The sequence below is a fragment of the Pyxicephalus adspersus genome, chromosome Z (assembly GCF_032062135.1).
Source record: "Pyxicephalus adspersus chromosome Z, UCB_Pads_2.0, whole genome shotgun sequence".
Classification (NCBI taxonomy): domain Eukaryota; kingdom Metazoa; phylum Chordata; class Amphibia; order Anura; family Pyxicephalidae; genus Pyxicephalus; species Pyxicephalus adspersus.
The window spans coordinates 78,107,276-78,133,370 of record NC_092871.1 but is presented as its reverse complement, the minus strand read 5'-3'; the positions used below and the strand labels follow the sequence as shown (position 1 = coordinate 78,133,370).

Genomic DNA, 26,095 nt, shown 5'->3' with positions numbered 1-26,095 from the left:
CGCCCAGTGTGATTATTATTATTAATATTATTATTTTTAAAAGCCATCCGACTATCAGAACAAACAATCAGAACAATGGATCATCACATTGAAACATGCCAGTAGGTCATATATACCATGGTTTCATGTTCTCACTATAGATTCAAAATGAAAGCCTTGCGCCATTCTTACCTGTGGCTCTGCACCGAAGAATAATAGGTTTTCCCTCTGCTACTCTGTAATCTTTATCATTGTCATCATCCTCTATGGTGGGGGGCACTGTAACAATGAATGTTAGATGTTGCATACACATTTTTTTTTATGAGCTCAATTAACTAAATGAACAAATTAATTATTTAAATGAGTGAAGAAGAAAACACTAGACATATGTAACACAGGACATACAGATGGTATAAATAATGCCTTATACCCACATCAGCCATTCTTACATGACATTGGGGCCCATCATGTACAAGAGTGCTTGTAATTTCAAACTGATAGCAAGCATTTTGATTTGGGTTGCAAAGGAAACAAGGACACTGTGTTTCTATTTTACTAACCAGCCTGCATCAGAATTCTAATAGGAAGAACCTCATTTGTTACTATAGGCTGAAAATTGTTTCTTTTTCAGATTTTATAACATGTTCTACAGGGTCAATAAAGGAAATATAGAGAGTTTTGCAGGATTAAAAATATATTTTTTTCTTCTTCATTTATTAGTCCCTTTAGAATAAAATTAAGAACAGTTCACATTTACAACAAAGTACTTAGTACAAAAACTCAATAATTGTAGCTAGAAATAATCATTAGGAATGAACATGCACTATACAGGAAGATCTGCAAAATAAAGGAACAAACTAGATATTCACCATTTATGATAATGATTACTTTGTTTTCCTGGCTTAGAATATTTTGTTTTTACCCTTAGATGGCTCAGAGTTCTTCAGCTACTTACGTAAGATATCCACATCAAAATCCTTCCTGGCATCTCCTGCAGGGTTTGTGACCAAACAAGCATAAACACCGCCATCCTCAATATCTGCATGTACTACTCTAAGGACGCGACCACCTATTTGGTAAAAGAAAGAAGAGGCCATTAGATTATCTATACGGAATAATTCCCAGAATTGTTCTAGACATGGGTATTATATTCAAGAGAGGTAGAGAAAATATTGTAGCTGGGGCAAAATTTAAATTACAACTGAAAAGTGCTACCTGTACTAAGCAAGGTTTAGTCTAGTGTACATACATTAGAGTTAATATAGACTGGGTCTCCTAATATTTACCTACTACCACTGCCATATTGAAGAACTTGGTCATAAAACCAGTTACTAGGATATTGGGTGACAAATGTCATGCCAAAAACAAAACTTCCATGGCACTGAGCCATTTTAAAACCCTGAGCAAGTACTGATGTTTGGATGTAATGAACTATTGCAAAATGATACCTCATTTCCAATCTATATGGTAAACCAACTATCATATCCTAGGCTAGGTACACACGTGTAATGGTTCTCGTAAAATAGTCGGCTCAGGGCTGATATCGGACGAGAGTCTGGCTTGTGCACATTGCACGTCATCCAACCTCCGAATGACCGTCCTGGTGGATCCATGGACGACAGACATGGCATAATCATAATAGAAGTGAGCGCAGTGGGGTGCCACTCCATCGTTCTCTACCTCCCCTCTCCATTGAGCAAAACAGTGCTGTATGTAAGGCGCCCATTCATGCATGGTTTGTCGTTTGTCATTGGAAAGGATCATGAAAGATCCTTTCCAACAACAATATATAGCCTACAATATTGGATGGTAACACTAAGCATGCAACTGCTTAGTCCATTTCTAAAAATGCTGGGTTTTTTGGTAATGATAATTATGTCTGTTTCTTACAATGTATGAATTGAATTTTTAGGAACTATAAAACAGTACCTGTGGTGTCTGTAATGTTCTACAACTAAAGGTTTAGATTTTTGGTTTTGTTTCAAAGATCAAAATAATTGCTTTGATAATCACAAGCAATGTTCTTTACCCCGGGGTTATAACTACAGGTTGACAATTGAAAATTTGGCCATCGATAATCTATAATGAATAATGAATTTCAGATCACATTTTCAGTACAGGGACTGTAGTACACTGTTTGGCCACAAATGTTTTGATGGCGCTGTTCTGCAGAAACAGCTGTTAGGTCTTGCTCACTACACTAAATACACGCTGAGACATCCCTGCTGCTTGCACCCTGGAAATGTGCCAGATGTCCGCTGGTATGGCAAGAGGAAGGCTGCCTGTGTGTGGAGGTGAGTAAAACTTTCAAAAATCGGGAATGTTCGAAAATCCCCGCACTCCTCAGGTCCGGAGGTTGCCGTTTTTTTAATGTCAACCTGTATTGCTATAAATGCAGGGATGAAGTTTATCCTTAAGATGCATTACCTGATTGAATGTGGATATTCCCCTGAGAAACTAGAAGATTGCCGTTTCTGTACCACGTGATGGTTGGGGGTGGGATTCCCGTAGATTCACACAATAGAGTGAAGCTACCATGTAAAGCAACAGATACATTGCGTGTCTCAGCCTGTGAACTTGTGATTTCTGGTGGCACTGGAAAGAGAACGTTCACAGAATAAAAAATTGGCTTGCAAAAAGACATAAAGGTTATGGAGTTAGGAGCCTCCTTTACATAAAGGTGATCACCCATACATACATAAGCATTTAGAACCTGTGGCTCCACATCTGCCAATCTGATTGTCAACCTGCTTTAGATTAATGGTCAGCTATAGTAAAGCTCTCTAAGGTTGAAGATACACTTTCATCAGTGAACCTGGATGATCAAGCAAACCTGGAATGGATCGGGTCCAGAATTGAAAACATTTGATAACAAATAGCAAATTTCTTTTAAGAAATCCACTGGAGGTTTGCTTGATCACCCCATCAGGCTCTTTGTATAATTAGAATCTACAGGGAATGATAAACCAGACAGTAATGTGTGTGCTATGCACAACCCTTTGGTGACCACATTTTAAACATTCTGATTGTAAGAGCTCCCTAAAGCTATATTTCCACTACTACTAAAAAAAATTATTGTTTATTACCTACTATATATACTTGAATATAAACCTATTCAAATATGAACTGAGGTACCAAGTTTTACCTGAAAAAACAGGAAACCTACAATGACTCAAATATAAACCTAGAGAACAAAGTGATTCCATCACTGCTAACATTCAAAACAATAATGAGTGGAAATGCCAATAAAATTATTCTAAATTCATTCATGGTGTTTAATTTTTAAAATATTTCAAAAATCACTTTTAAAATCACAGGCTCAGGCTTTTTTTAAGCCTTTTTACATTTGTATTTTTAAATTGGTTATAGGTTACTTGATCACAAATGAACTATTGTTGGTCACCAGTAGATGGGGCCTCATATAATGCGTGTGACAAACTCTAATAATGATAGCATGAGTTTGTTATACACTTTACATAAGACATAGCGGAATCTACTGGTATGACTATATTATAATAATATAATTATAATTCTTTTTCTGATAACATTTTCAGGTAAACTTGGTTTTGCTGGTAAAGCATAAAAAATGGAATGAAAAAGTATTACTGCCCACCCGAAAAATTTGCCTCTGTCCTATCTGTCACTGCCTTTAAAATCCAAATTGTGTTACAGAAGGACCTACCTTGAACCAGGAGGTCAAATTTAATATCTGTTTGTCCTGCTGCATTCACCGCCACACAGACGTATCGACCAGAATGGGAAGGAAGTGCCCGGGGAATGATAAGCTGTTGCCCCTTGTTCTTCAAAATCAGGTTAGTGCCACTGCCCAATGGGAAACCATCCTTCAGCCAAGTCACTGAGGGAGCCGGTTTGCCATTGACCCCACATTCCAAAGTCACACTGCTGTCTTGGGTCACCACCATAGGTGTTGTGGTTTGGCCATTGGTATTGATCACTGGGAGAGCTGGGGAGATAGTAAGACATTGGAAATACCAACTTAACATTTACCTACTGTATTTAGGCAGGGGTCAGTATAACAGGGTAAGACCTAATTTTTGTATTACTTTACTTATGGACAGAATAAAAAAAGAGAAAAATACAAGGCGTGGCACAAGCTGACAAATAAAGTGGACCTGTCATGAAATATATATGCGATATAGTAGCTGCTATTAATGACAGACCCAGGGCTATTTTTCTCATTCATTGTCCTGCTTGCCTTTTAGAGGTAATTGATTTGTTTGAGAGTTGAATTATCACTTGGCAAGGAATTATTCATTTTATTATTATTGATAAACAGGATTTATATAGTGCCAACACATTACACAGCGCTGTACATTTTGCAAATGTACAGGGGTTGCAAATGACAGATAAATACAGACAGTGATATGGGAGGAGAGGACCCTGCCCTGAAGAGCATTTACCTTAATAATGTGGTCTAAAAAGACATGATTTTTCTTTGCACATGATTGGCTGCACAGTTTCATCCCTTTTACCAAGCTAAATGAAAAATCCTTTGCATAGAGGTTAATTTACTTTGCTACGTGAACAGCCTATGTTTCTTTAGTAAATCAGCCTCAGTTGGTAGGCTGGGTCTATGTTGTACTTCTGAATTCTTGCTTTCTCTGGGTCAGTGTCCCAGGGGGTATTAAAGCAGAACTAAAACTGCAATATTCACCTATCCCAGTTCCATTGCAAAGTAATGCCAGAGAAGCCAGGATTGTTTATCCCTTTCTGCAGTATCCACCTGACGGAATCCTGGACTTGTAAAATGCGACTTTAGTTCTACTTTCAGGCCAGAGAAAGCCAGGCAACCAACTTCAAAAAGAAGCCACCAATAGCAGCCTCTGTATTTTGGGTTTACTTAACCACCTAAGCGTTACACTGAGGTCTAGATTTCTGTACCAAAAGTGATCCACTGTTTTTCATGAATTTTTTTTTGCCCGAGCGAAGGTCGGGCTTAACTGCAAGGAGGTTAAAGCAGTCAGCAATTGCGATAAAGCAATAAAGCAGTCAGCAATTGCGACTTGGATCCATTACTATTGGTTTGGTGCTCTTTCTGTTGTTTACTCCTTGGTTCTTTCCTTTTGTGTCACTAAGACAGGAAAATACGATTTCAAAAAAAGAACATAAGAAATAAAAACTGTACACAAATGTAACTAAATTCACAAACTGTACCATAGACGGAAAAACAAGGGTGGTGCAGTGTGACGTCAGTGTAGTATTAAGTTGTATGAGGCGACCATTGCCGAGCCGTGCGCTTCAGTATTGTTTCCACCATTACAACAGTCACCCCGCTCCGCCAATACCGATTCTCATCTAATTGTTTTATTTTATTTGTTTATTTCTCAGATGATCTTTTAGGTAAGTATGACCTTAGCTGTGTATTTTCTTTACCTGTTATATTTAATGGCATCAAATAGCTTGACTTTAATAACTATCATTTCTTTATTTGGTCTTAGATTCCAATTAAATAAACCCATAATGTGTGAAAAAGCAAACAAATATTTTGCATTTCTTTAGTAACAAAGATAACACAACTAATGATAATAGTAACAATAGTATTACTTCACTTAACTGTGAATTGATCAATGAATCAGAGCTTCCACAGTCCTTGTAAGTACCATTAGGAAGATCATTATTCTACAAATGTATTTATCTTTTTAAAAAAAATCATATTAATGGTCCACAGGATATTAAAATATGAATTTAATGGTCTGTGAGGTCTGAAAGGTTGGTGACCAATGGTTTAAACCCTTTCCTACTAAATATGAAACCTGAAAACTTTCTGTGGTCCTACATTTAGGTCCAATTCATTGGCAGACTAGGGAAGGGTTCAAACCTTTGCCAAATCTTGGATTGTCTTTGTGGTCTTTGGGGAGATTTCTCCCTACTTCTTTTTCAGGTTATGGGTGTCAGAACAGGTATTACAGATAATGGGAACACAGACAGAATAAGAATAAAAAATACCTTTCAGCATGTCTCCCAAAATACTCAATAATATTACCAAGAAATGATCATAAATTGTTTACTAGAGAAAAAAAGCCATAGATAAGTACAGTAATTTACATAGTTTTCCAAATATTAGAAAAATGAAGAATGATTGTCAGAGCTTTCTCACCATAGACCTCCAGCCAGTAGTCCCTCTGTGTGCTTCCCGCCTCATTGGCACACACACAAGTATAATTAGCTTCATCTGATACCTGGACCTTACTGATTTGTAGCAACCGTCCTCCAGCTGACACCAGAGCCACATCCTCACCCTCCAGAGGAGATCCTGCATTTGGACAAACATTCATTACATAAATGTTTTAAGATAAAGGAATTGCTGTTATTTCAAGAGAGGAGATCTAGCAGAAAATCTTCCCATTAGGACACAGAAAGCAAAATATAACCCCAAAACTCCTCCGTATTCTAAATAAAAAAAAATTGATTATACATACAGTTGAACAGATTTATGTCCTCGATATGATTACACTTTGATCATATTCACTTACCATTCTTCATCCAGGTAAGCAGAGGAGGCGGAGAGCCCTGACATTCACAGGAAAAACTCATTGGTTGCCCCTCAATGACTGGAAGTGGGGGTTCAGGGGATGCTGGGAAACTAGGGGGAACTAAAAAAAAAAAGATATTAAAACAGGTATTTGGAAAAAATAAATAAATGGAATAGATCCGGTAAAGATTACCAAAAAGGCTAAAATAATTACGTTTCCCTGAGTAAAAAAAAAAAAAAACTTCAGCACCCCCCCCTCCCTTTTTACTTCTCCTCTCCTTTTTCTCTCTTTCTTTTCTATCTTTTCCTATACTCTTTAATATAAAATCAGCGACCAATGAAACCTAATGGTAGATTGCTTACTGGTATAACGGAAATGTTTTTATGTACGTATACAATTTGTTTCTCTTTTCCATTTATCATTACATGGCATGCTATATGTTCTCTCAAGTTGCTAGATATATATATATATATATATATATATATATATATATATATGCAATGCATATTATCATGTGTCAAATATCTTCCCTTTCTGGTGCTATGCTTGCAGGAAAATGCTGAAATCCATTCTTGTGGGTTGTTAAAGTGGTTTCCTGGGGTTTGTCCCCAATTTTCCCACCTTAAATAATCAGTCTACACGTTGATGTGCCTGGTCATGGTACTCTAACCAGGAGGGTTCTTTAACAAGCGGTATGAATTTATTAGCAGTTGTATATGTGTCTTGTAGGTATTACAAATATATTTAATGTCCCATCTTAGTATTTACATATGTATGTAAACTATGGTTTTGAGTTTTTCAGAATTTTAATTTAAGATGTTCCTCTTTATTACCTGAGGTCTTTGAGGTGTTCTGGTTGGGTAACCCCTGCCTGCCCCCACACCCCTATTCTATACACGCTTTTCCCATTTCCAAGTCTGAAGGTGACAACTATATACAAAACGCATCATTTGAAAGGTCAGATTGAGAATAAACTGGAATCCACAATGGGTTTGATTTGTTAAAGCAAATGGAGCAAGAATGGAGATGGAAACTATCATAGGGAAACCTGGGTGATCTGGAGAATTAATGTGGACCCGGATGAGTCAATGGTGACTATGGCAGCTTTGGGGGAGGTAAGTGTGTTCCATTGGCAGGTATGCACAGCAATATCAATATTATTTTTAAAAGCTGACCCACAACAACAAAGTTTACTTCCAGCCTAGGAAGAATTTATCTCAAAGCAAAATAACAGTGTGATAGAAGCTGCCTAAAGTTGTCATACCCATGAATACAACTAGTTCCAAAGTACTGAGCACACTTGCATCTAAATCTAATGATAGGTTGATCCACACTGGTCCATAGCTGTGTACATCTGGGACTTTTCACACAAGTTTTTGCTTTAAAAAAAATTATCTTAGATGGAGTGTGGTGTGTTATTGTTGCAGAGCCTTTTACCCCAGATGACGACATTATAATGTTTTTCAGAGCGGCCGGCATCATTGGAGGCCTCGCAAGTGTAACGTCCAGCATCTCGCAGCTGAGCCTGTTCAATCTGTGGAATGACACATAACATGAACAATGTTTAAATATTAATGTAAACCATTTACTTGCTTACAGGAGCATATAAAAGAAGAACTCAAAGAGCGCATTCACACCAGCATGTTACTCATAACGTGCAGAAAAATGCAGGATTAGACCTAATGTTACCACAGTGTACAACAAAGAATAGCAATGTTACCAGAAGCACATTGATATCTATAAAAGTTCAGAAAGATACCCAACCTCTAGGTAGCGGCCATTTTCCGTCACCCGGATCCCGGCTCTTTTACGGAGTGGACGTCCATCTTTCAGCCAGGTAATTACAGGAGGTGGGTAGGCATCGCTCTGACACTCCAAGATGACTGGCTGATTCACAGTCACTGATGAATTAAATTCTTCTCCAAGGATGCTCGGGGGCACTGCATGGTGAATCATACACACAGGAATCATTACTTTTATTCCAAAGTTTAGTACACTAAGAACAAGGTGGGGGATATTGGCAGGTCGCTTAATTAGGAATATTAGGTGCTCTGCATAGATGTATTTCCTTAAAGTGAAAAAGCCAAAAAAATCACAAACTGCTTGTTTGTATTTTGGATAAAACTGAAAAGGTTTGCTTGCTATAAATAAAATACATAGTCATTTTATAGGAAACCTGTACTATGCTCAAACCGGAAAAAGTAACTTGATTGCGTGATGGCAACCCCATCCTATGCCAATATGTAACTTACCTGTATTCACCCTTCATCTTGTGCATGAACAAAAAATTTGCATAAAACCTGGACCATCCTGGTTTGAACCTTACCCAGTAATTTGCACCCTGTCCCTATGTGATGGTGCTTTTTCTTGTGGGTGGAAGAGAAAGAGATCACATATTCCCACATGTAGACGTACAGGGTGTTTCACCATATTTTATCAGATGATAACCATGGAGAAGGCAAGTATCAGCATTAAAGGGGAGACTAAAAAATCATAGACCATGGATACTGACGCTATTGGATTCTTTTGACAATTAGGAAAGTGAATGTTAATGACATCCCCATATTTAAGGGCTTCTTTTAACATAGTTAAGGCCTTTGTTTTTTATTTATACCTTTAAATTATATAAGTATTTGGGGCACCCATACTTATTCAATGGATGGTGTATGCAGCATTTGATTCTTATGTTCCTTTCCGATTCTCCTACTTAACCACAAGTCTGCCAGACAGGGGCTGTTCAACTAAAAACAATGGACTTCTAATGACAAGATACTCAATGCCGCAGGCTACTACTGTTGGGGGACAGGGACCACCTTGTCTAGGCTGCTTAGGCTTTACGTCACATAAGGAAATTCAAAAAAAAAATTTTGTATTCGTGGCAAGCAAGAAGCATATTTTTATGCAAATCAAAGTGAATATTTCAAGAAAATTGGTCTTCCAGCTCTCTGTTGGCTGGGCCATGTTACGTCTGATTATGCACACAGAACAAACTTTGTACTGGAGCAGAATCATGGCGAAACTGTACATTGAGCTATGCATACATGGCTTGATGTACACATACAGGAAAGAGTGCAAGAACAGGTCTCATCTGTTGTAAAAAAAAACATAACAGGTTTTAATTCCAATTTAATGTGGTTGGGCAATGCTGACAGATGTACTCTAAAATTACCTAAATTGTGAAATTTTTATAACAAGGCCACTTTTAGTGTTCTTCAGATAGGAACATCTAATAGGACAAATTTCCACATGGATAATGTCCAGGTACAGTTTTCAGAATAATATGAGATACAGCATTATACATATGTAGCAATAGTGAAATTGGCATCATTCCCAGCTTCCTACATAGTAACAGAACCCAGAACAATGCTAACAATAGCAGAATAATCATCATATCTGTATAGCTTGGCAGACATCCCAGAAGATAACTGCCGCCAATGGTAATAAAAGCCAAGATCTGTGTCCGTAACAGTAATTGCTTATTACTTGTCAATTACAGTAGAGGGAATAGAATGAGCAGGATCTGTGTTATCTGTTGTTGCCAAAATATTGTATATAGGAACAATATACAATGCACGTAATCAGTGCATGGGTTTATTCATGTGTAATCACAATTCCTTCTCATAATTTCCATTTATAATAGGACCCAGATACATAGACGGCTTGTAACTAATTGTGTGTATTTGTATTTCATGTAGAATACAGCAAGTTGTTTTGTTACTGACATCACTGAAGGGGTCCCTCTTAGCTGCAGATAAGAACGCATGCTAATCCATTGTTCCCATTAAAGTGAACCTGTACCTCAGTTTTAAAACTTGTAAACTTTTACTGCTGGGTCAATTTCATTTTTTTTTTTTTTTACACACATACTAAAATGCACATTAACGAATATGTTTTGGCCTTGTCTACAAATAATTAATCTGTAGACTATAGGTGCATGTAACATGTTTAGGAAATTTACTGTTACCTTTAAAGCCTTTCACTCAAGTGGATATCCAAAAGGTCTAAGACTACTGAAGGGAACCACCATCATGGATCAGCACCCAACAGCACAATCACTCAACTAACCCTCTGTTGTATTTTGCATTGCACTCCCCATCCTCAGTGAGGGAGGAGCAGAGGAGTTGGGCCAGCACAAACATAATTTAGCCACTCCCATATCCATGTTGTGGCAGAAGGGAGGGGCTGTGTTAGTGAATAGACTCCACCTAAAGTAGTCAAGTTTTCTAGCAAGTTCTGAGTCACATCAAAAATGAATAAAAAAGAAAAAATTGGAAATAAAAAACATTGCGAGCTGCAAGTAAATTGGTTATATATGTGTTTTTTCTGTGCTTTTACCTAAACCTTTTAATGATATACATGAGTGGTCTGAGGCTGCGTGTTTTAAAAATATCCAGAAGGAATAGGTGCATGGGAGCTGCAGTGCTAGCAGCTTAAAAGTATAGTTGGAGATTTGCTGTTACAAGGTGTAGCAAGAATATATGTGGGTTTTGGAGAAGAAGCAAAAAAGAGGGTAATGATGGTAGACTTCTGCAAAAAAATACCATTTCATACATGTATATTGTTCATCATACTAAATAAATGACAAACACATTCTTGAAATCAAGTTATTCATGCTTTGCCAACATAAAAGACAATGAATGGACCTCTCCTACTTACCATAGACCTGCAGTTCAGTATCATGGCTGTCCTCCCCTGCAGAATTAACAGCAACACAAGTGTAGATTCCAGAATCCAATACATGGACTGCAGACAGGGAAAGAATCCTCCCCTGTTCCAAAATCTTAAAGACAAATACCAAAGATGTATATCATTTATATAACTATATATATCATTTTATTTATATCATTTATATAACTTGCTTATCAAAGATAGGTTTCCAATGGAGTAATAAAAAAAGTTTTCTCCAGTTTTTGTCACATATCTTTTACATTGATATTGACTCTTCATCTGCTTCAATAAACAAGTCTGAATATTACCATTTAAATATTGTAGCATGTACTTGCATGTTATTATTTATGGCTTCTGGATATTCATTGACAAAACATTGGTTCATCTCATTTGTTCAAGAAAAAAAAATAAATTAGATAATGAGGTGCTCTTAAAGCACAGTTTACATTCTGATCGTAATAAAAATATACTATCTGTAAATTGCATTGTCGAAGTTGCTAATGGTATTGCCTTGTCCATAGATGTACTGCACTATTGGTGTAAAGTGCAATTTGGAGCTGCCCTGTTTGCTATCCTTAGAATGAAGCGAGAGCTAGCTTACTGAATTTGCCTTTCCATCACTGTCTTTGAAAAGTTGTAAGACTTTAGACAGTCAGGGGTTAGCATGCTGCCAAGGATGGGAAAGAAAATGGAAATTGCTAACTTCATGGACTCCATCTGATAAAGCACAGGTTTTAGGATACAAGTTGTGTTAGCAATTTGCATGATACTTAATGTCATGATGAACGAAGCAAGATACTTATGACAGAACATGACATCAGTATAGTTTATTTTTTTTTATGTTACTGAAAGTGCTTTGACAAGTTTTCTATGAAATGTCCAGTTTAAAGTGTATGCAAACCAAAACACACACATATATATATATATATATATATATATATATATATATATATATATATATATATTGCAGTACAAAACTGAATTACTGACATGATGAAAAACATGCATATTAAAGACAAAAGACTAATATACTGACCCGGAGGCCAGCGCTTGCGGTGGAGACAGGAATTTTGTCCTTCAACCACATAAGTATTGGCTCAGGCACCCCAGTGGCATTGCACTCCAACCAAACCTGTTCATTCACCAGGGAAGTAGCGAGTTCCATCATCGATACAATTTTGGGTGGTACTGAGGATAACAAATAACAAAAAAAAAATGAAGGATAAATTTGTGAAATTAAAAATAAATTAAAATATAATATAAGAGTAAGTTTAGCAGCTCACCATGAACCTCCAGACTGTAGTGGAGCTCAGAGCTGCCGGCTGTATTTGACGCCACACAGACATATTCTCCGGAATCAGAGGTGCTGACTCTTTCAATTTGAAGGATCCTGCCATGATTTTGGAAGGTTATGCCAGGCATTGCTGACAGCAACTGGCCATCTCTGTACCAGGACACCACTGCAGACAGTCAAAAGATGTTTTTATCAAGAGTCATCATTTCAAAGAGTCATGTCATTTTCCAATCACATTTTTTACATTTGTATGACTTTATGTTCCATTTTAATATTTTTCAGGTTTGTGCATTGAAAAGGAAATTGTAAAATGATTAAAAGAATAATGGTTTAAAACAAAAATAAATTTAATATAAAAAATTATAAAGGTATGTTAAAGAGAAAACAGCCTATAAGAAAGAAGTGGAATCAAATCCAACGTGAATAAAGGGATGATCATTTAGAAACTAAACTTGTTTTTGTATGAAAGGATACAACAGAAAGGGTTTTTTTTTTATTTTAGGGCTAGATATATTCAATGTGCTTTTTAGAGTATAGAATACAATGTAACAATTTAAATTATACAGTCCTACAATAACAAGCTTGTTGAAATCCCCTTCCTGCATTAGAATCATGCAGCAAGGAGGGGTTTTCGTTTCTTCAAAACTAGACAAGTGCTCCTATATCTGAGAAACATTTTCTAAATAATATTGTTCTTTTGTCTCTTATGTTCCAATGTGTTTCCCATAGAGGCTTCCTCAGGGGATTTTTCTGAGACCAATATTAGTTTCCAGTAATAGGATTTTTTTAAAAAGAACGAATAAAGTGAGAGTTGAATCAGGTTTTTTAAAAATATTATGGTGCAGAGTATAAAAACTTTTAGGTAACTGTTGCTTAAAGGTTGTTTATTCCTAAAGATATTGTTAGGATATTGGTATTCTTTTGAAACTGACTGCTGACAGTCAGCACGCATATACTATGCCTCAATGGAATAACATCAAGTGACATATGAAGTAATCCCTTGAGCAACCTAACCTTCCATCTAGTAAGACACATAAACTTAGACATAGGGAAAACCACCTTTTCAGGTCTGTATGTTACTATATATGGCTTGGAATTACTTCTTGGATACGGACATTCTTTTTTCCTCCAGAATTGATTGGTGTTAGCACTGCAGGCCGTGGCGGCGCCGCTGCTCCTAATCGCAGGCACGGGCGCAGGGTCCTATCTCTCAGGTAATCCACTACCTGTCTTCCATGTCAGTATTTCTTTCATGCTGAGACTTGCTCTGGTGTGGGTGTGTCGGATTGTTCTGGAATGGCACCTGGTAGCTACCCCGCAGCCAAGCCTATCCTCACCATCAGAGGCTCTAGTGAAAACCGGGTAGCTGCTTAGTTACGCCCCTCTAGAGTTTACCTGGCCAGCGGCACAGTGGGTCCACACCTCGTTCATAACAATTGGATAATATTACAACAATACTGTTCAAGATAAATAAACAACTATCACATGGAAGGAAACCTAACAATATCTTTAGGAATAAACAACCTTTAAGCAGCAGTTAACTCAAAAGTTTTGATACTCTGCACCTTAATTTTCTTTCAAACAACTGACTAATCTCCCACCTTATTCATTCTTCTTCTTCTTATTACTGGAAACTTATATTGGGCTCAGAAAAATCCTCTGAGGAAGACTCTATGGCGAAACACATTGAGAATTAGAGACAAAAGCACAATATTAGTTAGAAACATTTTCTCTGAAATAGGAGCACTTGTCTAGTTTTGAAGAAACAAAAACTACTCCTTGCTGCATGATTCTAATGATTTAAATTGTCACACTGTATTCTATACTAAAAAGCACATTAAATATATCTAGCCCTAAAAAAAAAAAAAAAAAACACCAAAAAACCCCCCTCTGTCTGTTGTATCCTTTCATTCAAAATTTAGTTTCTGCATACCTATAGTATCATTATTTACCCTATACACAACATACACTAGAAGGAGAATCATTTAGTAAAATAAAAACAACTTAATAATCTTTACCACTTTACTTTAATTAGATTTCTAGATAATTCTTTTATCCATACAAAACTTGCAGTATCAATGTGTACTTCTTACCAGGCAAAGGACTTCCTGATGCCAGGCATTCTAAGGATGCTGGTAGATTTTCCACCACTGTATGGTTTACATCATTTGGTTCAATATTAGGAGGCACTGGGAATAAAATAATAGAATTAGTACAAACTTACAATCTAAACTCTGTATACTACATATATTAAAGAATTTAGTAGTGGGGTGGGGGCATAGCATAACAAGACATTTTGTGGTCTCAGACCAGACCTTGCCAGGGTCATTCTCCTAATAGGGCAGGGGCACCCGTGGATTGTCATTAAAGCAGCAAGTAACACCCACCCCACCTATCCTAAATATTTAGAGGAAATATTGACCTTGGTCTCTGACTTCTGGCTATTACACCCATTTATGTTTGAATGCATGGGATCTCAAATTTCAAGAGAAATAAGTTCTCCATTTAACATGTAATGTAAGATCCAAAGTAACTATTTTTCCTGTAATTACTTATTTTTTAAAATGTCCTTAGAAATTTAGGCTAGGGGACTAATATTATATACTTGCAAGGTCAGATATAAAGAGACCCTGTCAACAAGATTTATTTGTGTGCATATAAAGTAAAATATGCATATTATTTAGCTGTATGCCTTCCTTGAATAGTTAGATGCCCCAAGACTGTTGCTGGGCACAACCCTCTTGGATGTGATGTCCGCAGCTCCAGCAGGCTCAGAGCTGTCATTCAAATGACACTGTAAGTTTCCCTTTAACCTTCAAAGTTTATGTAGGTAGGTAGGAGAGCTAGTTTGGTGCAAACACTTGGAAGAGGAGAGGTCTAGGAGCTGCAAGCCAGAATGGGTCTAGGGAACAGACTCCTTCTGTAGTAGTCCAAAAATATCACTTATGGAACAGAATAAGACTACAAGTAATTTATTAAATACTTGACTGTTTTGTGCTTTTACTTATATTTGTCAAGCTTGTGACAAGGTCTCCTTAAACGCCATGCAAATGGTATTACTCATATAGTCATATTTTTGCATTCCATACATTTTTAATTAGAAAAAACCCTCACCCAACACATTCAGCACAACATCTTGTCTTCCCTCTCCGGCAGAGTTGGCAGCCACACAAGTGTACACGCCTTCATCATCAATGGAAATTGCATCAATCTGTCAGAAAATCCATGTCAGTATTTTAGGAAAAATTAAAGAAAAACACATTTTTAAAGAGTTCGTATTCCTATGTGCTAATTCTTGAAGCCCAGGAGAAAAAGAAAACAGCTAAATAATATTAATTCTGTTCAGCCAATTTTAAAATTTAAACATCTTTGCCAAATTGCCAGCTAGGCAGGTGACACTTATGTCCTGGTTGAGAAATGCTGCTTTCTGTGGCCCTTTTCTGCCGCCAGTCTGCTTGCTGTACAATTTATTGGAATACTTATCACTGTCTTATTAGCAGGATATCCAACAGGAAGGTAAAACAGTGAACATACAGTACGTGTATTTCTACTTTGTTTTAATTATCTGGAGTTCAATCACAGTTTATATTTCCTGTCTGATCTTGGTAACCCTCTAGATGGGCTGTTCTCAACCAAGGTTCCTCTAATGGTGGTTGGGGGCTCCTTGAGCTGTGGCTGATTGATTCCCAACCAATGGAACTTAATAGGGTCATTCTTCCCACCGATTCCTCAATAAATGTATTTTTTCAGAGGTTCCTTGGGACCTAAAATTTATTTCAAAGGTTCCCCTGGGGCAAAACTTAGGGCAACTCCAGATGTTCAAGCTCAAAACTTCTACTTTCCTGCAGGTATCAGCAAAGTAAAAATACATCTAGAAAAAAAAAAACTTGTGGATATACTCATAAGATGGAATTTCTATTCGTCTACTCCTGGTCCTGTGACCAGGCAGTGTGGGTAAATATTATTTTGTATTTTACAATGACTTTTAGCAGGGCAATCATAATACTGCAGCATATAAAAAGCTGATGAATATTTTTTCAGAAAGCGCCTTTTCCTTCTTTTTTAATTACTAAAACAAATTAGTATGAAAAAAAATGATAAATTAAGTCTACCCTTTTGCATTTAAGTGGGTTGAATTGATCTTTTGCTTACTAAATGTGGTTAAAAATAATAAAAATTACTTACACTAAAATTGCTTAGTGTTTGGCCTGGAGTTAAAAAAATGTTCTACTTACAAATAGAAAGAATGGAATGAGAATGATAACAACAGTATTACTACTGATCTGTTACCAACCCAATACAATTTTATTGTAATTATAATAATGTATTTCCTATGCTCAGTTTTCTTGTGAAATGCTTCCATCATCTTTAAATTCCAAAGTTTGGTATATAAATTAAATTCACATACCATGTATTCTGAATCCTGAATCACACTGCTATTACCTAAATTACCATTATGCAGGCAGCTAGACAAGAGTCAATGCTTAATTAAGCAGCCAGTAAAATGTGAAGAAGCATAATTCTTCCAAAATAAAAAACAGTTCACTTTATTGATATTTAAATCAAGTATTGCATTTTGTAAACTTATAAATTCCTATAGCTACAGATGACATAAGGCATTGTAACTTTTACTCCCACCTATTATAAATCAGACAGTATGATAGACAGCTATACGACTATAAAAGAATTTAGTTCCCATTTTCCCTTTCTGCACAGAAAGTGCTTCTGCGCTCGTACCTGTAGTGTAGGTTGATTGGTTGACAACTGGAACCCGTCCTTCCACCAGCTCACAGAGGGAGGTGGAGATCCAGAAACATCACATTCTAAAAGTAGAGGCTCCCGTAATTTTGCAGACACGCTGCTGCCACCGGCAATACTGACCACTGGAAGTTCTGTATAAGAAAAAAAAGGAAGGGGGCTTATACAAAAGAGCTGAGCAAACATCTATAATATTTTTAAACGTGTTTCTCCCAGTAAAAAAAAAATATCATTAATTGCCAGCACCACTGAATCCTAGTGGTGAATAATTCATGGAAAGAACTTTTAGGGTACAAAAATGGGAAATGTTTGCAATTATGGAAAGGTAACATAGGCAGTGGCCCAGTATACCAAATATCTGCAGTGGTGGCAAGCCATTTCTTGATTCATTATCAAATCCATTGCAGAATTGAAAGATGACATGAGTGGTTAAGGGAGCACAGAAGGACAGGACTTGCAACCTATTCTGCTGGAGTAGCTTACAGCTCTTGAAGTTTCGGTGCTAAAAGACCTTGTACAGGCACTGGGGTTACACATAGATACAAACTGGGTATGATCAAGGAGAAAACCAGGGTGGTGGAGAATAATAATAATGCACAGCATGCATTCTTACCTTGAACCAACACATTTATTGTGGCCTCTGCAGAGCCGGCATCTCCTTCAGCTTTACATGTGTACCTCCCAGCATGTCCTGATTGTATGAGACCTATGGTCAAAGTTCTTCCACCATCAATTACCTCTAGACCATCCTGATCATGGACTGGGTGACCATTTCTTAACCACCTGTAAAGTAGAAAAAAAAAAATTAGAGCTTTAGTACAGGACCCAAACTATTTCTCACCCCAAGATATGACAAAATAGTCACTACACTACAAACTAGTCTCAGTATATGCTGGATTTTATCAATTATTAGCTTTTGGTTAAGAAGTGCATGGCATGAAAGTGTGTTGCATTTATGGAGAACAAAATTATTTTCTATGACTATAAATGTTAGTGTGTACCAACAGTACCTGTTTGTTACTGGCAATGAAATGAGGGCAAATCTCCCCAGTGGGCTCAAAAATAGCACTACAGTTCTAACCTTTTCCTACTTAAAAAAAAAAAAAATGAAAACACACTTCAGAAAGTCTAAATTATTCTACAATACCACTGAGCTTCTGTCCTTTTCATTTGTAAATCTTCCAGGACTAATTAAGTAACTCTTAAATACTGTTCAGATTCATGACTCCAATGATTAAGCCCCGATGGCGAGGAGAAGAGGATTTTTGTCATTTAGGCGAAAGTCATATTATAAAGAACAGTTTGCTGGTCAGATTTCTTTGCATATTATAGTTTACCTGGAGCATACAAATAGCTCAGTACACAACAATGACTATAAAAAAATGAAAGCTGATAAAATGAGTAAATGTTTCACTGGTAGATTGACCATTCATTAATGACATGAGGTGTCTCCATTTGGAAATGTTACCAAATCTTAAAAAGCTCAAAAACACCCTGCCGGAATGTTTAGAGAATTAGGCATGATCACAAGAAGTGGCCGAGGTTGCATCCAGTTGAGTATTTTTGTAACACATACTAAAGCTACGTACACACTTCCAATGGTTCTCGCCCCATAATCGTCTCAGGGCCGATATTGGATGAGAATCTGAAGTGTGTACAGCATGTGTCCTTCATCGTCCAAACAACCGCCCTGGCGGATCCACAGACGATGAATGATTGTAATGCAAGGGAAGGGGGAGAGCGTGTAGCAGGGTGCCACTCTGTCGCTCTCCCCCTCTCTTCTGCATAGAGAGAAAACGGTGCTGTATGTACAGCACTCGTTCATGCATCGGGCAATAATAGTCGTTAAAAAACATTGTTAAAGATCCTTTCCAACGACTATTATTGCACGTGTGTATGCGGCTTATGAATTGTTTTCTATCTCCACACAAACCAGATAATTCAAAAACCATCATTTACCATACTCTGGGAGTTGGGTGTCCAGTCACATGGCAGGATAGGTCCAATGGGTCGTTTACTATCACCGTCATTTGTTCAGTGCCATCACCAATTTGCACCTTGGGAGGAACTAAAAACAATAAAATGTTATGATTTTTTTAAATCAAAAAATAAAAGTGAAACAGTAGTGTGGTATACAGGTCTTTGCTTATCCCAAACACTTGCCATGTTATCGTTTTACCAGTTTGATTTGTAATTCTGTCCAGACAATATGGTAATGTACACATCTTTGCCACATTCTATTCAAAAATTCATAAGGTTTTTATTTATATATATATATATATATATATATATATTTCCCTAGTGATTGAACTTGATGGACTTATGTCTTTTTTGCAACCTAACTGACTATGTAACTATATATACAGAGAGAAGGTGATGCATTTTTTTTACTGACAAAACAATACAGCTTCCTGAATCATCTCTCTTTATCTTGTCCACTGAACAACCATCACCATCACTTCTGGATAATGATCAGGGAGAGGATTGAGAAAGATTGGCTATGCAGTGTTGTATACATGACAAGGCAGGATGTATGAATGAATAAAAAACCTCTTGGCAGGTGAAATTGTACTGTTATGTAATCCATCTATATTTAACTGCCTTTCTTGGAGTTCCTCTTACAAACTGTTTTCAACTCACTTACTGCCAAAAGCTGCTCAGAACATGCTCATCAAACTAACATTTACAAGTTAGGTACTTGGAGTGCTTTTCTGTTTCTTACCAAGAACCTCCACGGAGTACTTCAGGGTGGTCTCCCCAGCCAAGCTTATGGCTACACAAGTAAAAACACCTTTGGTGCTCTCAGCTACGGCAGCAATGTGCAGGGTCCTGCCACCATCCTTTATCTGCAGTCCATCTTTTTCAGATACTAGGAGCCCATCTTTAAGCCAGGAGAGAACTGGTGGGGGATGACCAGTTGCAGAGCATTCTAGATCAAGAGGATGACCCACAACGGCTTTAATGGTTAACGGGTTTCCTCCAGCACCCTCAATGTCTGGTGAAACTAAATAGACATGAATGGTATATCAGTTATGCAATATTTGCAACATTTCAATATAACTGTTATATATAAATATATATATTGTGACAGTGTCCCAAAATGGCAGGGAAGGTTGTATTAAAGGCTCCAGGGAACCAGAGTATGATGATGTTTGGATAGGTTTACTAGAAAAGAAACCAGGTACTATAGGGCCCTGGAGCCTGCCAAGGGAGTGAAATGGTGGATTCCTTTGCCCAACCCAATCCTGATTTGGGTTATATGTACCTGCACTCAGGTGCAAGGTAAAGGAGAGATGTGATCAGTAAGAGGCTGAGAAGGGAGCCAGAGTGGGTTCAAGCCTGAGAGAGAGCTAGAATGGATTCCAGGCTGAGAGAGAGAGACAGAGGGTTCCAGGCTGAGAGAGAGCCAGAGTGTTCCAGGCTGAGAGAGAGCCAGAGTGCTCCAGGCTGAAGAGAGAGCCAAAGTGTTCCAGGCTGAGAGAGAGAGCCAGAGTGTTTAAGGGTTAAGAGAGAGCCAGAGTGTTCAAGGGTTAACAGAGAGCCAGAGTGTTCCAGGCTGAGAGAGAGACAGAGTTCCAGGCTGAAGAGAGAGCCAAAGTGTTCCAGGCTGAGAGAGAGCCAGAGTCTTCCAGGCTGAGAGAGAGCCAGAGTGTTCAAGGGTAAAGGGAGAACCAGAGTGTTCAAGGCTGAGAGAGGGCCAGAGTGTTCCAGATTGAGAGGAAATGTGTTCCAGGCTGGGAAAGGAGCCAGAGTCTGTTCCAAGCTGCAGGAAAAAGCAACAGAGCTCCAGGGAAGCCAGTGGGCAAACAAGACCTAAGTTGTGAGTGAAACAGTGGTGATATAGTGTATGTGTTAGTAGGAGAGGGCACCTAAGTGAGGTAGCCAGAGGCCCAGCCAGGCTACTGTTTATTGTTTTGTTGTGAAGTGCTGTAACACTTGCCTGGCTAAAATAAAAACTGCAGTTAGTTTGGACTTTTGGAGTCAGCTGCCTCTAATCTGCCCTGTAAGCATCCCGTTACCATGGGCAACCCCCAGTAATATACCACAATATATATATATATATTAGAAAAGTCTAAAGTGCATAAAAAGGAAGATCTATGAATATTTTTCTATAATTCATAGATGTATTTACTTTTATATAAAGCTATAGAAAAGTAGAACAGCAGATTGGGGTATCTGATTTCAAGGTCATATTAAAGCTCAACATAAACAAATCCAGGAATATTTCACTTTTAACAAATGTAACTAAATAACCGATGGCTTTAAGGCCTTCACCGTCTACATGGGATGTATATTTTATCTATGGGTTTCATTACCTAAAGCCTAATTCTAGATGAGATATTTTATTTTGTTATGGAAGGAGCAAGGAAGGGTTAGAGTTAGGTTTTTATTGCTGGGTCCATATTATGACAATTTCCCCACCATTTCCAGCAGGACAGGAAGTGATTGGGATGTTTTTTCAATCCATATGTATCCATATTTTTTTTTTATATTGGTAAGAATTAGGAATTAATCTGGCAATATACTAGCATTTAAAGTGGTGCATGAAGATTATTGTACTAGAATAGGTTCTCTTTGTAGTTTAAATATTTCGATTACTGTATGCATGAATCGCAGCAAGTGCAGAGGCAAAACCTACCATAAACCTCCAGCAAGTATGTTTTTTCAACAGTGCCAGCATTGTTAGTGGCCCTGCAGGTATATGTGCCAGCATCGGAGAGCTGCACCCGGCTCAACTGCAAGCTCTTCCCACTATCCCTGTAGGAGGCCCTGGAGCTGGACACGATAGGCCGTTTATCCTTGAACCATGTGATACTGGGAGACGGAGACCCCTTGGCTTCACACCTTAGTTCCACAGAGCCATGCAGCAGAGAGGCCACTGTTGTTGTCTCATTGGATGACCAGACAGTGGGCGGTGCTATATTTAGAAATAGAAATGAGTACATTAGGCCACATGTGTGTATAAATTATACTTACACTTGCATTACAATATATTTTTCTATTTATTAATAAATCATTGGAAAAATAAATGATGAATGTGCTTCAATTTTTTTTTTTAATTTAAGATAAAAATACTAAAGGTTAATATTTGTATTACTTTCAGTGTAACTAGTTTTGAGTTTTGTATATTATTTTCCAGAAAAAAAGATGCCATTCTAACATAAAATTGATGTGCACATATATCATCTCTATACTAACTGTTTATTTATTGTAAAAAAATATATTTTATCTGCTAAATGTAGATTGCTAATCACACCTTGTCCACTAGGTGGTATGTGAACACTGTGGCATAATTAACTGAACTCCCAGTATATTCAGAAGATTGTGCTATTGGACCTGATTTATTAAAGCTCCTTAAGAAGGGAGAAAATAGACTATCATGGGGGATCCAGCAGACCTGGAGTGAATTTCTTAAAAATAATTTGCTATTAGACCAGATGCATTCCAGATTTGCGGTATCACCTGGGTTCCCCCATGATATTCTATCCTCCCCAGTCTTGGAGAGCTTTAATAAAACAGGCCCAAAATGTAAGTTAATACCAACTGAATTTACCTCTAAAAGAAACATTTTTGCTTCATACATTTGGAGCAAGCATGCAGTTTGTGCACATAACATGCCCCGGTTCTCTGTGTTGTCATAGCCCTTGCTAACACAGCAAGGCTTCCAAGTATTTAGTAGCATTCTGATCTGACAATGTTCAGATGAGCTGCCAAAAACAATAACATATGGGGGTGCAATCATGTTATTCCCTTGCTTACCCTCTGGAGGGGTACATTATATGCAATGTGACTTTGCCCTGAATATGGAAAGTGTCTCTTTATGTACTTGTATCTAACTTCTTCATTTAAATGATAATTTTGTCCTAAAATAATGACTTTCTTTTTCAATGTGTATTACAACCTTTAATTTTGGAAAGTTTAGAAACTTACTGAGTATCTTCAGGTTGAATTCCTTGGCTTGTTGTCCAGCATGGTTAAAAGCTAAGCATTGATATCTGCCCTGATGGGAAAGCTTTGTGCTGTTCAGCTGCAGCACTTGTCCTTCTTCTATGAGCTGAATGGTCGGGTCCCCAGGTGAAAGAGGCCTGCAGCAAACAGATCAGAATATCATTTAATCCCTCCTATAGCAGGGAGTATTTCAGGGACATTTCTAAATTAATTATCCCATTATGTATTCCAATGAAATTACTTGTACCACTAATTATATTTAGGCTGTGCCATAGCATGCTTACAGACAAGGAGGCTTTTCAGCTAGGGGTTGGGATCTCAATATAATTTGTGTGCCAAGGTAATTTAATTCCTGTGCACATGTGTAGAAGATATGTAATTTTGGGCCAAACAATCAAGATGACCAGATGCAACACCTAGCAGAAGACAGTGAATATGTCAATAGCACCTCTGGTGCATGGAAGTATTCTAAAGATTTTGCATCTTGGTAAGTAGGATTACCAAAATCTGGAACTATGACAAATGCCCCCACCACTGCATTGTGGACTTTAGTTGCATTTAGTATACAGCCCTACACAACTGTATATACTCACCTTCCAATAAATTGGAAAGAGTTGAACTGGATAGAATTTCTGGGCCAATTATTATTTGTAGCACCAGGGCTGTCTCTTCAGTAAAAAAAAACATGCACCCTTGACTAATAAAAGCATGCATGTTTATGTCTCGTTCATGGTGCATTACCCCATCCAATTCTGTGAGTTATGATGATCCCCTAGCCATTTTTATTCCCATAGGCTATAAAAAAAAATCAATCCTCACCTACACAATACATATTCTGTAAAAATGGCAATGCAGATTTAGCAAAAAAAAAAAAAACAATCCAAATTGATTGTGTTACATGTATGAGAACTACTAATATTAAAATTGTTATTAGGTCTTCTTCTAGATGAATATATATTGGTAGCACAATGCAAGAACAATGTGGTCCTCTCTTGCTCTGTATTGTTCCCATTATTGATACATGAATGCCAAAAAATCCTGCGGGGAGCCTCTGTTATGACTTCACGCTGCTGTTTCTAAGGAGGGTCCATCTCCCCAGCTCCCCCATCATTGCCTTTACAGAGAAGTGTGCAGCAGCTGCTGGAGCTCCACAGGTGCGCCATACTCATCCCACCGCCCATTGGGCTCAATGCACAAAGCATAAAACGCCTTTTTATGATCAAAGTTCAATTGATAGGATCAGATGAAATAAATGAACAATATTTGCTAGATAAGAGTCAATAAATTAATAACTATTAGTGGCTAAAATGATTTCATGGATTTTGCTCCCGTCTGCTCTTTAGCAGTTTTGGACAGAATATGAAACAGTTAAAACCCATTATGTTTTTGCCACTGGAACAAGTGTCCTCCATTGATCCAACCTTAATTCCTGTTTCATTGGCAATCTCATTATTTACTGTGCAGTGACAGGAGGCACACAAAGAGGGTACAAATTTCACACCTGATATTGTTGTATGGGAACTAAAAACTTCTCTGGGAAAATTATCGTTTTTACATGCTTGCGTTTTCATATTTTTGTTTTTCTGTGTTTTCTCAACTGCATGTGTTTCCTTTCATTCACCTAAAACATACTGATAAGTTAGATGGCTTTTCCTAAATTTGGCCTTAGACAATGACTGTGGTACGGACATTAGATTGTGAACTGATAGTTGACTCAAACTTTGGAGGAGCAGGAAAGCACAACCATATGCAGGAAGCAAAGCTTGTATATGTAATGAGCAGATCACATTCCCTTTAAGATGTTGAGCACACCACAGGATCCGGTAGCTGTTTAAATTATAAATTGATCCGGAGCACTTTAAGAATGGTCTTCAATCTTATCTGCTGCATGTGTATTTGTTTTAATGCAAGAAGAGGTACGCTTAAAGTTTATCCAAACCCGACTATAATGAAAATCTTACCTCTACCTCTATTGATGGCCCCCCTTGTTTTCTGCATCCTCAGTAACATATGCACAGCACACCTGCCTTGTGTTAGAGTGAACAGGATATGAGGGGATAATAGCCCCACAGCTTGTCTCCCCCACCTTCTTAATGACACCTTGCTGAGTGAGAACAGTCAACTTGAAAGCAGGAGAAGCACTTTCCCTAGGAAGATGATGATAAATGCACACAGATGTGGCTGATGGCAGTGCATTGTGAATGTCTGCAAAACGCCAGCTGACGCATGTTAACTCCTTGTACTGGAGAACATTAAACTAAATGCATCCGAGTATTGACCTAAATAGTCCAAGCAAACAGCTAAATAAGCAATTAAAGCTATAGGAACTTTGACAACAGTATTGCACAACCAATATGATTTGCTACTGCTGTGTGCTATGACGGTGGAGGCTAAAGAAGTCTGCAGTTCTACAGTCATTGAACCAACGCCCTGCTTTCTTCGTGTTCTTCATAGGTGATAACCACAGCGTCCATGCCATGCTGCCACTAGCTTTTAGTGCAAACCATCCCACTGCAAAATTATTTTCACTTTTAGAAAAGACATAAGGATATATTTTAAGTAGTTAAATTAGCCAAGTCAGTTGTGGATCATATAACATGATCATGCAGCTGTTCTTTTGCCCAGGCCAACTTTTCCATCCATTTCTTCATGGAAAAACAACTCCAGTCCCTGCCCCTTGATGACACCAATAATTATTTACTAAAGGTATTTTTTAGTGGTTTATTTTATCACAAAAAATGCACTAATGAATCCTTGTTAGACAGTCAAGCCTTAGATTTTATATGTAGGTCTCCATACACAGCTCCTCAGGGTGTTGCAACAATGTTCTGGGATTTAAGGACCACTTTCATTGTATATGTGGGCCAAGCAAATGTTATTTCTTGGCAGTGTTTGCTGCCTAATCATAGTTTCAATTTTATATCTGGTAAAGGATTAGTCTATCATCAAAGAT

General features: G+C 37.7%; 1 protein-coding gene across 1 annotated transcript in view; it reads right to left on the bottom strand.

Annotated features, from left to right (window-relative positions):
* Nucleotides 1–26,095, bottom strand: part of HMCN2 (hemicentin 2) — a 145,404-nt gene that overhangs the window by 43,543 nt on the left and 75,766 nt on the right. Inside the window, exons 30-48 of the mRNA XM_072429590.1 lie at nt 23,125–23,279; nt 21,833–22,111; nt 19,916–20,197; nt 19,153–19,261; nt 17,807–17,976; nt 17,173–17,327; nt 15,550–15,646; nt 14,529–14,624; nt 12,425–12,601; nt 12,178–12,329; nt 11,130–11,253; nt 8,238–8,413; nt 7,911–8,007; nt 6,474–6,593; nt 6,098–6,253; nt 3,662–3,943; nt 2,407–2,574; nt 935–1,048; nt 172–258 (exon numbers count right to left, since the gene is read on the bottom strand). Of these exons, the coding sequence (XP_072285691.1) occupies nt 172–258; nt 935–1,048; nt 2,407–2,574; nt 3,662–3,943; nt 6,098–6,253; nt 6,474–6,593; nt 7,911–8,007; nt 8,238–8,413; nt 11,130–11,253; nt 12,178–12,329; nt 12,425–12,601; nt 14,529–14,624; nt 15,550–15,646; nt 17,173–17,327; nt 17,807–17,976; nt 19,153–19,261; nt 19,916–20,197; nt 21,833–22,111; nt 23,125–23,279 (2,996 nt within the window). The remainder of the gene's footprint in view (nt 1–171; nt 259–934; nt 1,049–2,406; nt 2,575–3,661; nt 3,944–6,097; nt 6,254–6,473; nt 6,594–7,910; nt 8,008–8,237; nt 8,414–11,129; nt 11,254–12,177; nt 12,330–12,424; nt 12,602–14,528; nt 14,625–15,549; nt 15,647–17,172; nt 17,328–17,806; nt 17,977–19,152; nt 19,262–19,915; nt 20,198–21,832; nt 22,112–23,124; nt 23,280–26,095) is intronic.